Below are 13783 nucleotides of genomic sequence, written 5' to 3' on the forward strand. Positions count from 1 at the left end.
TTTTTGTGAAAATCTCTTTTGGAGAACAAATCGAGTAAATTTAATTTAATATTTATATATTAATTTAAAAAATTTAATATATAAATGTTAATATAATTGAAAATTAATAATAATTAATCTAAATTTCCATCTAACAATAAGAATATGAACTTTATTTCAGGTATTTATTATACAAGATGGCGTTTCTCACTCAACGACTAGACTCTTGTCGATGATTGTTACCAAAGCAACGAATAAATATTAACAAAACACTGAGATCCGATATGACTGCGATTGAAATATTTTCGAATTCTATTTATTATAAATATAGAGCTAGAATATATTCTTTAAGCTCTTTAATTGTGTTATTATTGGTTATGATGTCAATAATTACTCCGTTCTTTCTAATGTTTAATACAGGAGGTATAAATTTTAATATAACATTATTGATTTTTGCTTTATTAGAACATTAAAATTGAAAAGAATATCAAGATTAGTTTGCTTTTAGGATTTTGGATAAAAACAAAAACTCATGCAGAAACACCAGACATATCTTTTCAATATAAATATTTATTACTAATGGAGAGAGGCATAGAAATGGCCCCGATAGTTTGTTCTACCTTTACTAGCTACAAAGAGAATAATATTTCTGATGATTGTTTAATCATAAAGGTTTCTATTTTAATATTTTTTAATTTATCTACTTTATATACATATATATATGTATAATAATTATATGTATATTATAAATATATATATTTAAGGTACAAGAAATAGATACAAACAATGATGGGAAGAAAGATATATTAAAGTTTGAAGCTCAGTTTTATACAGATTCACCTATTAAGAACATAAGGTTTTTTTTATTTTTTGATTTTAAATTAAAGGTAAGACATTAGTTAAGTTAATACATATTGTTTATTATACATCAATGTAAAATATATCTTTTTTGATAAATATTCTTTTTTTTAATAGCAAATTTTTGAAAGCTCTATTCAATCATTAGCAATATTTGATCATACATTACATCAAGATGAACAAAAGATTTATTTTATTGCCGATTTGGAATTAAAACAGAGAGGCATTCTTCATAGCGATCATTTATATGAGGCATATAATCATAGTATAGAGTTGTCAGACCGAACATTGCTGCAATTGCTATCTCAAAGTGTTAATAAAAAGTGTAAGCATTATATTTTATTTTGTGTTCAAAACTATAAAACTTATGAACGAATTTATATATTTTTGTAATCAATTAGTTTCAGCTGAAATTACTAACAGCCATGTAATTACTCAATCGGGATTTTCAAAGGAAGATATGATTACAATCCAAGGAGAATTACATTACAAAGATCATTTAATATATTATCAACCTAATTTGTGGGAAGAATTGAAATGGGCATGGATACAGTATATATCATGTTTTATCGTATTTGTTTATTTAACTAATTATATTCTAACATTTTTATTCTCAAACCGATATTTAAATTCGTACATTGTAGTGCCGTGGAAAGTTAAATAAAAAAGATAATAATATTAAATACACACATTCGCATTTCGGCAATTTCGTAATTTAGCGCCATGAACGTAGCCGATTAATTAAGAAACCAACGTTTGTTATAATTTTTTTTGAATGAATATCTTTTTGTATATTTTATATATACACACATATATACACACATAAAAAATAAAATGAACGTATAATACAATGAATATTATTGAAAATGAATATAAGTTTGTTTTATTTGTTTTTTTGACAGCGAAAGAGGCGCTTTGAATGGATCGATATTAGGGAGTCTAGGCGTTTCTTTTGGCACGAAGCAACATTACCGACTATGTCAACCCTTCCAGACATTCATCCATATCTCAACAAGGCGTCCTACTCTGTTCAATGAGGGTGGAGATTGCGCTGTACCGCGTATGTCACTCGTTTGTTCCATTCGCAAATACGTATACACCGTAGTCAGTATAATTCCTATATGTTAAGCGTTACTTACTACTCCACATTATCTACTCTCCATTTCTTTTGTATAGGGAGAATAAAGTGAGCGAGTGAGTGATTCTGAAACCTTACAAAGAAGAGATTCACGTTGTTACGAATTTGACCGGCGGCGAATCGTAGAAAAAATGGATCATGAATGACGAAGATATGCGACTCGTTACGCATTATGTTAAACGAAGATAATATTATTGAAAAAGGTGATAATATTTGTATAATTAATTTTATTATCATTTTTTTCTCTCTTTAGTTTTTCTTTTTTTTTCTTTTTCTTTTTTTACATTTTAAAGACATTACGCTTTTCTTGTGTTTTATAATAGATTTCTTTTGTTTGCATGGATGTTCTCAGTTAACACTTAAAATTTTTTAATCAATTTATTAAAACAAAGCGTTCACTTTGCCGATTATATTGTATTACAAAATATTTATACAAAGTATTAAGGACACGTTTCAAATGAAATTCCTGTTGATTTTCGAATAATTTTGTTTGACAATTTTGCGATACACTTTATACCAGCTTAGATTTATTGTAGGACCGTTATTGGATAAGATATCCTTTTGAATCGACGATATCAAAGACGGCAGGGACGAACGATTCGAAAAAGAAACATTTTTATATCAATCGTGACAGTTCAAGTCATGTCTACGAGATCGAAGGAGAAAGTAGTTGCTGCCTTTCGGAAATTATTCCGATCATCGGAGAAGCTTGCTGAACAAGAAGGTGGAAGTGATAGCTCGACAAATTCGCCTTCCAGACGATTACTTAATCGTCATCATCATCGGCCTGATGCGGTCACGCCGTCTGATGGTTCCATGCCTGAAAATCCAGGCAGCAGTCATACCGCACATGGTAGTTGCTTTTTCAAAACAAAGAAGTCTTCCAGTACTTCCTCTCAGGTAATTCATTTTATATTTGATTTACTTTTAACCAAAGATCATAGTTCTTTGAAGATATTTAAACTGATCACAAATCTCACTACTAAGGAAAGAATTTTTGTTCATTTGATCTCATAATAAATTTATAGGGTAACATCCCAGAGAAAGTTAGATTACGTCGTTTGATGAAAGAACTCAGTGAGATTCAAAGAACTCAACATCGCCGAGATGCAACTTTTACCGCCGAGCTCATCAATGACAATCTATTTGAGTGGCATGTGAGACTTCACAAAATCGACCCAGAAAGCGAGCTAGCTGCTGACATGCGGGAACTCGAGATACCCTATATACTTCTTCACGTAGTCTTTCCAGAAAATTTTCCTTTCGCGCCACCTTTCATGAGAGTAATCTCGCCGAGAATTGAAAAAGGTTTTGTCATGGAAGGTGGGGCTATTTGTATGGAACTTTTAACACCTAGAGGATGGGCCAGTGCATACACTATCGAAGCTGTTATCACGCAGTTTGCTGCCAGTATCGTTAAGGGACAGGTGAGGAAATAATTCACATGTATCTTTTCTTCGCACGTATATTTTTAATGTATATACTTTTAATGTTTGATAAAATATACGGTACTACTCTGCGTGTTAGTTCATTATTTAATTATTCTTTTTTTTATTTCTTATTTTTCTTTTCTTTTTCTTTTTTTTTTTTTTTTATTCCTTTTTCGAGCATGTTAAACTACAGATTAAATTTTCTAGGGACGCGTTGCTAGAAAACCAAAGACCAATAAAGAATTCAATCGGCGATCCGCTGAAGAATCTTTTCGAAATCTCGTTAAAACTCACGAGAAATATGGTTGGGTTACGCCTCCACTTGCAGAAGGCTGATTTTAATGATCTCAATCGGGTAATAATCATCTCAATCATTTAGTCGGTTCTATTTTCAACGTTCTTACGTTGAGTTTATTATATTTATCAAATTGTTCTATTCAGATCGTAGTTGTACGATTATCGAGTTTTCGAAGATATTGGATAAGAAATTTTTATCGAATGATATAAAAGATCGAAGAAGTTTAGGGAAGGCCGATTTTTCTTGTTTATATTTTTTCTTTTTTTTTTCAATCGATACGTTCGAAATAATTGAACAAAATGTGTGATGCACCATTATCTATAATTTTTTTTGATAGAGTTTTGTTATAAATGTGCATCTTTTGTAAATAATTTAATGAGAGAATATCGTGTACATTATATTGAATTATTATCGTGCTGGATCATGATTTGAGAAAATCTAGCATTTTTGATTATTGTGTTTTTCTTACGAAAAATACTATAATCACGCAGTTATTATACATATTTATTGGATAATATATATTTTCCCACACTAACTTAGAACGAGCGTACGATGTTCTTCATAAAAGTCAAATTAAAATCACCGTTTTTACATGTCGATTTCTCTATTTATGTACTAGTTATATAGAATGATCGTACAAATATATTTAAAAACAGAAGGAAAAAATATATATATATATCTATACATATATAAAAAAAAAGAAACATTAGAATATTTACGTATAATGTGTTATTCGTTGATACATCTTTCAAATGAAATGTTGTTCTTTTCTTTTTTTTTTTAATCTTTGTCGTTAGAGAGAAAGAGAAAGAAATATTTTCAATTAATTTTTAGTATAATCTCAATTTTGAGAAATTATATTTTAAATAACTGTTTATTGAACTTTTTCTTCTTCGATTTTTCCCAATATTAAAAGTATTATAGAGAATATTTTATATATATATATATATATATATATATATATATATATATATATATATATATATATGTGATAATATATATTTGTAGATTTTGTTGTTAAAACTGCACAGATTTTAGAAAATTCTGTTATATACATACATACTTATATACATACAATATATCTTTAAAGAAATTTTTTCAACTTCGGTAAATATTAATAGAAAATATTGAATTTTTCTGGGATACATTATATCGGTACCAATTTTTCAAACATTTGGCTGATTATGGAACGATAATATAAATACTGTATACGTGCCAAATAAGAACTTTCATATAAAAAATTCGAAAGGTTCGACATTTTTGGAAATATACAATTATCACGTGCAATTTGTTATATTATAAAAAAGCCAAAAAAAAAAAGAAATTTGAAAATTGCCAAATATATAAATTCTAATGCAAACATTTAAGAAATGGTGATTCTCAATGTATTTAAACATAATATATATATATATATATATATATATATATATATATATATATATATATATATATATATATACACACAATATATATATATATAGAGAGAGAGAGGGAGAGAGAGAGAGAGAAATAGATAAAGAGAACACATTTTATACAAGTTTGTCTTTACTGTTAGATGAACATGGGTGGCATACATAAAAATTGATGTTGGAAATATTACATATTCCATTAGTATAAAAAAAAGAGAATTTAGCAATCGATCACACATGTGTCGGCGATAGAAAAGGAGTTGAAAAAAGTGATTTTATTCTATTTGCTCTGGATTATGTATATTACAATTGAATTATATTAAAAATGAGTATAAATACACAACCAAAAGGAAAAAAAAAGAAATATTAAAAAATAACGCTTATACATTTATTTGACTTTTTATACCAACTATCTCATTTATACATACACACACTCATATACCCACACACATGGACGCACGCAATATATATATATATATATATATATACACATATATATACATATATATATATATATTAATTATTAACATAATATTCATTTATATATCGAATACATTTAATTAAATATAAATAGACAAAACATAATTGACTCGCAAAGGCTGATGATGTAATATTTACAATTATTATTTTGTGTAAAAAATTTATATATATATATATATATATATATATATATATATATATCTTAATTATCTTTAGCAAAAGAATAGATTATACATTATTCAATTGATTGTTATATGTACAATTATATATGATTAAGCAAAATTTATCATCAATCGCGTTTGCACGTAATATATAATATTAAATATTTTAATGCGTTATTAAATACTTTAACTATATGCAAAACATTTCAAGATACATTAAATAATGCATGAAAAAGTTATTTTTGCATAAAAGTATAAGAAATCGCCTCACATTCATATAAACGATTTAAATAATGTAGTTTTTATTTTTCTTTTCTTGCCTAATTAAATAACGTTAAAATAAAAAATCTTTTCAACAATTTCTAAATTTTACAAATTTGGCAGTATTTTGGAAGCATCATTGACACTTGATATATATATATTTATAAAATATTCATAATTAACTTCATTCACTCATAATCATTCATTATATTTTATATATCATTAATTATTATGGCCAAGAGGAACTTCCATTAATATAATAATTATTGCATACAAAAAAGAAATATTGCTCCTTTAGATCAGTTTATCGTTTATAAATATATATATTTGCATTGTCTAGAGAAGACCATAAAATGCACTTACCTTTTCAATCATTCTTCTCTTCTTGTACGCACAAAAAAAGTTTCGCGCAAAACATGTTAAAATCATCTAAAAGTCAATAATTTATTTTAATGATGTATTAAAATCCAATGAAATTTTAATTCTATATATTTAATATCACATTTTTATATATAACTATAAATTGATTGAGCAATACTTACGTGAAGCTGACACTAGCCAAATTGGTTTGTTTTCCCAGTATATGAAAATCGAATATACAGGAATTCCAGATAAAATAATAATTATTCCTACTCCTACTTCCCATGGTGAAACGTAGCAAGGAAGAATAACCAAAAATGTACAAATTATGAAGAAAATTACGGGTAAAGCTATAGATACCTAAAGAAAAAAAAAAAATAAGAAATAACACGCGCGCCCATACGAACTTGTATATTATTATGGATAATAGTATAATAACAAATTTCATATTAATGATACTTATATGAAATAAACTGTTTAACGTTTTTAACTGGAATATCTTGAAAACAAAATATAATTACATAAAAAAATGATTATATAGTATATCGGAAATTTTTTATATTAGAATGGAAGAACAAATATTTCCAGTTAGAAACATTAAGTGAGACTAATAAGTTCAATTACAAAGAAAATTAATTACTTTAATTTTAAATAATATGTAAATTAATTATAACATATTAAAAAATTAATTATCAAATGGAATACCTTTATCGGTCGATGAAGATCGGGCCTTTTGTAACGTAGCCACAGGAGGCCAGATACTGAGAGCGTGGTGAACAGTGCTTCAACGAAGCTAACATAATTGATCAGCACATAGACATCCTCTATGATCAGAAGTGCCAGGGTGATAATGCACTAGAAACGGAAATTACAGTTTAACGTTTAAATTGGAGTTTGCGATCAAGTACAGAAAAATTGTTCTCTCGTGTCTACAGGTGTGATTAAATTTTTACCAAATTTATAATTAATATCATTTGTGTTATTTATCATAAGACATAATATATATACATACATATATACATATATGTATATATATATATATATGTATGTATGTATGTATACGCATATATACATATAATACCTATATAAGAAACAAATTGATATTTATTCACATTTGTTTGGACTCGTCTCTTTAATACTATATATATCAATGCAGCATTAAAACGTTAGAGTCGACCTCTAGGTCATTCAGGTCAAATTACATTCTCACAAACGAAGGAACAAAGACGAAAAGGAGACTTCCGCCGTCTATCATTAAAGACACGGTCAGCGACATGAAAGATCCAATTTATTACTACCAATTAACGTATCGCAAAACAAGATGATAGTTGAAATCTCGAATGTCTTATGTGTTACTTAGATAATAATGGTATTACTATTTCATTAATTAATAATAAAAATTAATGATATTGAAACTGTGAATTGATTTTTAATTTAATATTAATTACATATTTACCATTAATAACGTATTAAAATTATTGTTTTAATTGTTATTACTATATATAAAGTTGATAATTGTTCTTTTTTTTACATAACAATGTACCAATTGTTTCGTTAAAATTTTTGTTAAAATCGAAGAAAAATACTTACCAGAAATATAAGGGAAGGCATTGGTGTCAAATTTTGTACATTAATGAGTGCTATGGCAGTAGGCAAATGACCGTTACGTGCCCCAACGAAAAATAATCTTGAAGAAGCGAAGATTGCACCGTTTAATGCACCGAATGTTGAACATGCTACGAAAAACGGCATGATCCATGACATTACTCCTAATAATTTATCACCAAAAGTCTGAGAAAAAAATAATCGTATCGTAATAAAAAAATTAAAGTCTTTGTTTTCCAAATATTGAATTAATTAATTAAACAATTAAAAATCAATTAGTCGGATGTTTAATGTAAATGAAACTTACAACAGCGACTGCGTTCGATGCAAGTATCTCATCTTGCGTCAAGACAACGAAGTATGCAACGTTTGCTAAGACATAAATCACTGTCACCAATGGCAAAGATATGCATATTGCTTTTGGAAGATTTCTGTAATATTCAAGTAAATATATAAATAAGATAAAGATTAAACATATTTTTATATTGCTGTAAAACTTTATAAATTTGTTAAATAATATTAATTAATTATCAGATTATCAGCAAAGTCGAAAATTAAGTTGAAAAAAAAAATTCGTAGCATATGGTAATCGTAAATATACATACATACATACATACATACATACATACATACATACATACATACATACATACATACATACATACATACATACATACATACATACATACATACATACATACAAACATACATATATATATGTATATATATATATATATATATATATATATATATATATATATATGTATTTACTTGTAAGGATCTTTCAATTCCTCTGTGACAAAATTAAGATAATTCCACCCAGAGTAGGAAAATAATCCTGAATATATAGCAAGCGCGATATAACCAGGTTGCGTATTTGTTCCAGCCATTGGTTGATGAAAATTATCTGTATGACCAGTACAAAGCCACCAGAAACCAGCAACCATGATGATGATCAAGGCAAAGATCTTTGTACCAGTAAATATATCCTGAACCCTTGTTGCCCATTTAACATTATAACAATTAATTGCAGTTAACAAGCCTGGAGATAATAAAAGAAAATGTTATTTTTTTGTTTCTGTTGATGATGATGATCATTTTTTTTAATTTTTTTATTATATCTTACATGTAACAACTGCTGCAAGAAGTCTTACAGCTGCATATGGTGGCTTACAACCTGGCCAAGCAGGTTGTAAAATGTATTGTGCAAACGTAAGTGCAGTGATAGCGTTTCCGGTTGGAACGAGAATAAATAATGCAACCCATAGATAAAGAAAAGCTGGTAATGACCCAAATGCATCGCTAATATAGGCATAGTCACCACCCGATTTTGGTATCATCGTACCTGTAATACAAGAAAAAGAAAATAAAATTTGCTGTTTTATTTAGGCATGATTATGTACATATAATAAATATATACGCGTATAGTAACATACATTAAAATGTAAAATCGAAAGCGTCGAGCGTGATCATTATATTTGTTGAAACAGTTAAAATGTTAACTCGTAATTATATAAATTATATAAACGGTTATTTCTTGATTAAAGATAACATTGAAGAAATAGATCTATCATGTTGTTATAGTAAATTTACGATTTTTTTTTTATTTCTTTCTTTTTTTTTTCTTTTTTTAATAAATCTGTTGAGAAGACTTTTATCTAAAAAGAAATTAAGATATAGATTATTTATTGTTATCTTCGTAGACGTTCGATTTATAATTTATCGACATTTTTTTCGGATAATAATAACATCGTTTATATTCCATAATGTATAGATAATAAAAATTTCATGATTATTTATTTAGATTATTAGAAAAATATTCTTATATCTTATCTCTTTTAGTAAACATAACTGATATATAATATTTTCGATCTATATCGATGAGAGAGTGAACCGGTGCAATTTATAAATTATGCGATCTATATGCATATAGAACGAATATATATATATATATAGGTATACATAAATATAGGTATACATATATGATAAAATATCAATAATAATAATTAAATAACAAAATTATATAAACAAACACAATATTTTTTATAAGATATCATTATTGAATTATTATGACTTTTTTCTCAATTATTACTAGTCGAAATAGTTTTTGTTATATTTTTTTATTTTTTTTTTACGAGGACTAGTTTTCCTTAACTTACAATAAGATGATGCAAGAGTTTACAGTTCTATCATTTACCACTATGTCATAAAAACAGTTAGAATGATATAACTATTTACTACGTATTTCCAATATTATCTTTAGTTTTGTCATTATATTTACAATTTTTATCAATACTTTATTATACATGAAATAATGTATGCAACTATGCATTAGATAATAGATTATAGATAATAATATGTAAATATAAATGACCATAATATTTTATTCTTTTATTATGCAAATACAAATTTTTCGGAAGAAATTTATTCGATTTAATTTATTTAAATAAACTTTATTTAAATATAATGATTTAAATGTTGATCTCATTATTCTGGAAAATGTATAATTAATGAAAAAATTATTTTTAATAATGCAGTATCGTTTTTATCGCTGGAAATTTGTGAAAAATATGGTTATCAATAATGTAAAATATAGTTCTAGATTCATTACACCATAGTCCGTGTCATAGCAACGCGACTAGACTGCAGTAGAGTCGACGTTTTGCGGCCACGTGTATCTAGACATATACAATATGTGCGAATTTCTGAAGAACATATGAGTGATTTGACGCGGAAAAATATATTAAATAAAAAGAAATTAATTTTCACTTACCTAATTCGGCATAACAGAGAGCACCGACAAGTGAAAGTAAACCAGAGAAAATCCAAACGATGAGAGCTTGGCCAACGCTACCACTATTAGTAAGAACTCCTTTAGGTGAAACAAAAATGCCAGCACCAACAATGATACCAACGATTATTGCAACGCCATCGAGTAATCCTAATTCTTTTTTCAATTTCACACCACTGTCTTTATTCTTATCTTCGGAAATATTTTTTTTCGAAGTATGAAGCACCATCACTTGCCTTTCGGCTGGTGCTACTTTGTCCGGCATTTTTAGGTGATTTTTATTATTTTCAAATGAAAATGATTCAATATATAAGAGAATATTAAATTAAAATTTTTTCGGCAACGTCGTTTTGTTACGACCCACTCAAAGGTTCGAATTCTTGTGACCATACCTCTTTCAAACGTACATACAAACGAAACGAACGCGTGCTCTTCGCACATGTGGTTCTGACGAGCTTTACGGTGGGGGGAAGTATTGGGTGGGTGGGAGGTAAGTATCGGTGGGGAGAAAGCCAACGTTCGGTTCACTTCGTTGGTCACCGCCGAAACGAAGAACGTCAACGTTCGGCTTACTTCATTAGTCCCCGCCGAAATGAAAAATGCGCGCTTGCCTACTTTCGTTTAGTTCCGTCGCTATTCGGATTTTTTCGGATAACCTCGGCGTTCTTATTTCCCTTCGAGACGCGGACATATCTCAGTCGTATTTCTTCCTTCACCGCATTTTCATTATTTTCATTTCTATTTTGTAGATTACGTTAGTTTTTTTTTCTTTTTTGTAAACTTAGATAATTCTTAATCAAAGTTTATACATTTATCAGTGGAAAAGAAAAAATAAAAGATAGATTTTTATTGTTGAATTATGATTATATTCGTTACTATTATATATTCATTTTCTTATCTACTTTTTTTTTTTTTTTATTTCCTTTTAGAACAGAAGTATCTATCGACGATAATACAAACATTGTATGTAAATATTAGCTATAGAATCGGATATATTTCTTTTTCTTTTACGAATTTGTTACGAAGAAATAGTTTTCTCGATAGAAACATCTCAAAGATAAAACAGTTTCCCGCGTTGAAACATTAGGTGATGCAATATCCATATGTACCCTGCATTCACCGTATCGATTTTCTCAGGACTTCTGTATATTTTTCCAGAAATACATATGTACATACACTTGATATTCACGTAGGAATAATTTTAATTGCCACGAATGTAAATATTTCAAATAGAATTGATTTATTCAACGTAATAGAGAACGTATTCTCGATTGGATTTTTTTCGAAAATCACATAAGTTTTGAATGCGCATTGCATTAAAATAATACGTTGCTAGTGCATCACTTCCGGCAGTAACATATCAATCCTTCCATCTTTATTCATCCCCCACACACAACTTCACTTTTATTTATACTTCACGAAAATTTCCATCGCACTATTATTATTATTTAGTCAAAAATATTTGTGTATAAACATATTTATGTCTAAACATACAACAACTATAGATTATTATAGTCAAATTTCTATAAAATGATCGAAAATATAATATTCCTTTCACAGACATTAGATCGATTTTTTCGATTACGAAGGAAATATAACGAATCAATAATCAAAAACATCGTGATCTTCCGGTGTTTATCCGGATGTTCACGATTTAATGAATTTCTCGTGAATTTCGCGTGAAGCATATACGTTGACGGGATTAGAAATACTGCGTGTTAACGCTTCAACGATGGTCTTCTTGGGGACACCCATTGGTAACATTGGCGTCGATATTTAATCTGATGATTGACAATGTACAACGATTATTTTTCAAGTTCCATATATACTACGCCTATGAAATGACCGTTGCGAGTGCCCAGTGACGCACAACTTTCTATCATCCTTCCGTTCATATCGAACTTATCATTAAGTAATTTGATAAGTATTAAATAATTTGAAATGTTGTCAAACAATGTATGTAATTTTGTTAACTGTATTTCATATAAGAATATCAGTCAAATTTATTTTCTTTTTTGATCTTTTTTCTTTTCAATTTGTCATCCTATATTTTTATTCAAATATTCTTTAATTCATGCATTTAATACGAATGAAAAGTTATTGTTGCGAAATATGTTTTGTGTTACGTAATTACACACACATATATATATATATATATATATATATATATAATACTTAAACTATATTAATTTAATTGTCTTTTTTTTTTTTTCGATATGGGAAAATAAAATGGTTGCAAACCACTGCATTGAGAACTTCCGTTACTCGTTTCTCCCCCTTTTATTCTTCTTCCGTGGCCGCAGAAGTATGTTTAGAATTATTTTGTTTAATGCCAAAAGAGTCGATCACCACAAAACTTATCAGCAAACAAACAAATAAAGTCCATTGATTTTTGTAAAAGTTATCTATTCATACTACTACGTGGTAAGAATAATGATTGAGAATTATCATTTTTCTTTTGTTTTGTTTTTTTTTCTTTTTTTTTTTTTATCATTTCGTGTGAACGAGATTTACATAAATTTGAATTATAATTGGAATTTTGTTTTAATAATAGAAATGATAAATTGTTGAATTAAAAATTAAGATGCTCGGAAGCTATATCACGGTTAGACTATCATTTGACTTTGCAGAAAAATATTATCACTGTTACAATTAGTATAAAACGAAATCTGACACATGTAATTACGTAACTATATAGATAGAAAACTACAAATTTGCAAATTAATGCTTTTGAAAGATACTTTATCTCTATTTGCAAATTTGAGATGTAGAAATGAGGCAGATTTGTAGCGTTTATCTGGTCGTCTCTAAACTGGATTATATTTTATAATCCTATGAAATATGAAACTCGTCATTAGTTTGCTTAAAAGATTAGTCGACACGAGAAAATTTGACCAAGTAAATCTTGCAATTGTAAAGTGTTTATATTAAAAGAAATTTTTTGTTTTATTTATTTTAAAAAATACTAATAATTATCTATACCTGTCGAATAAAAAATAAATTAAATTTATGA

The 13783-nt window shown here is 27.6% G+C and overlaps 3 protein-coding genes across 8 annotated transcripts; 2 read left to right on the forward strand and 1 right to left on the reverse strand.

Annotated features, from left to right (window-relative positions):
* Positions 1–160: 160 nt before the first annotated feature.
* Positions 161–2154, forward strand: LOC124428720 (transmembrane protein 231-like). Of its 3 annotated transcripts, XM_046973106.1 has the most exons (7): positions 161–402; positions 488–651; positions 744–866; positions 955–1162; positions 1239–1389; positions 1740–1941; positions 2014–2154. In XM_046973106.1, the coding sequence occupies exons 1-7, from the start codon at positions 264–266 to the stop codon at positions 2020–2022; spliced, it is 996 nt and encodes a 331-aa protein (XP_046829062.1). In that variant the 5' UTR covers positions 161–263; the 3' UTR covers positions 2023–2154. The 3 variants fall into 3 exon arrangements, with proteins under 3 accessions (XP_046829062.1, XP_046829061.1, XP_046829063.1); XM_046973105.1 differs by lacking the exon at positions 2014–2154 and having other exon boundaries at positions 1740–1965; XM_046973107.1 differs by lacking the exon at positions 2014–2154 and having other exon boundaries at positions 280–402; positions 477–651; positions 1740–1965.
* LOC124428721 (ubiquitin-conjugating enzyme E2Q-like protein CG4502) lies at positions 1990–4533 on the forward strand. 2 transcript variants are annotated; one of them, XM_046973109.1, is made up of 4 exons: positions 1990–2178; positions 2501–2875; positions 3004–3402; positions 3613–4533. In XM_046973109.1, the coding sequence occupies exons 2-4, from the start codon at positions 2618–2620 to the stop codon at positions 3739–3741; spliced, it is 786 nt and encodes a 261-aa protein (XP_046829065.1). In that variant the 5' UTR covers positions 1990–2178; positions 2501–2617; the 3' UTR covers positions 3742–4533. The 2 variants fall into 2 exon arrangements, with proteins under 2 accessions (XP_046829065.1, XP_046829064.1); XM_046973108.1 differs by having other exon boundaries at positions 1993–2178; positions 2512–2875; positions 3613–4532.
* Positions 4534–5230: 697 nt separating this feature from the next.
* On the reverse strand, positions 5231–12658 carry LOC124428672 (Y+L amino acid transporter 2). Of its 3 annotated transcripts, none has more exons than XM_046973011.1 (8): positions 10753–12653; positions 9106–9324; positions 8751–9021; positions 8287–8410; positions 7965–8165; positions 7080–7229; positions 6557–6734; positions 5231–6443 (listed from the first exon to the last, which is right to left on the reverse strand). In XM_046973011.1, the coding sequence occupies exons 1-8, from the start codon at positions 11033–11035 to the stop codon at positions 6382–6384; spliced, it is 1488 nt and encodes a 495-aa protein (XP_046828967.1). In that variant the 5' UTR covers positions 11036–12653; the 3' UTR covers positions 5231–6381. The 3 variants fall into 3 exon arrangements, 2 of the variants coding, with proteins under 2 accessions (XP_046828967.1, XP_046828968.1); XM_046973012.1 differs by lacking the exon at positions 10753–12653 and adding an exon at positions 9416–9544; XR_006943250.1 differs by having other exon boundaries at positions 6406–6443; positions 6557–6649; positions 10753–12658.
* Between the last annotated feature and the right edge of the window lie 1125 nt (positions 12659–13783).

Source organism: Vespa crabro, chromosome 13 (genome assembly GCF_910589235.1).
Source record: "Vespa crabro chromosome 13, iyVesCrab1.2, whole genome shotgun sequence".
Lineage (NCBI taxonomy): Eukaryota > Metazoa > Arthropoda > Insecta > Hymenoptera > Vespidae > Vespa > Vespa crabro.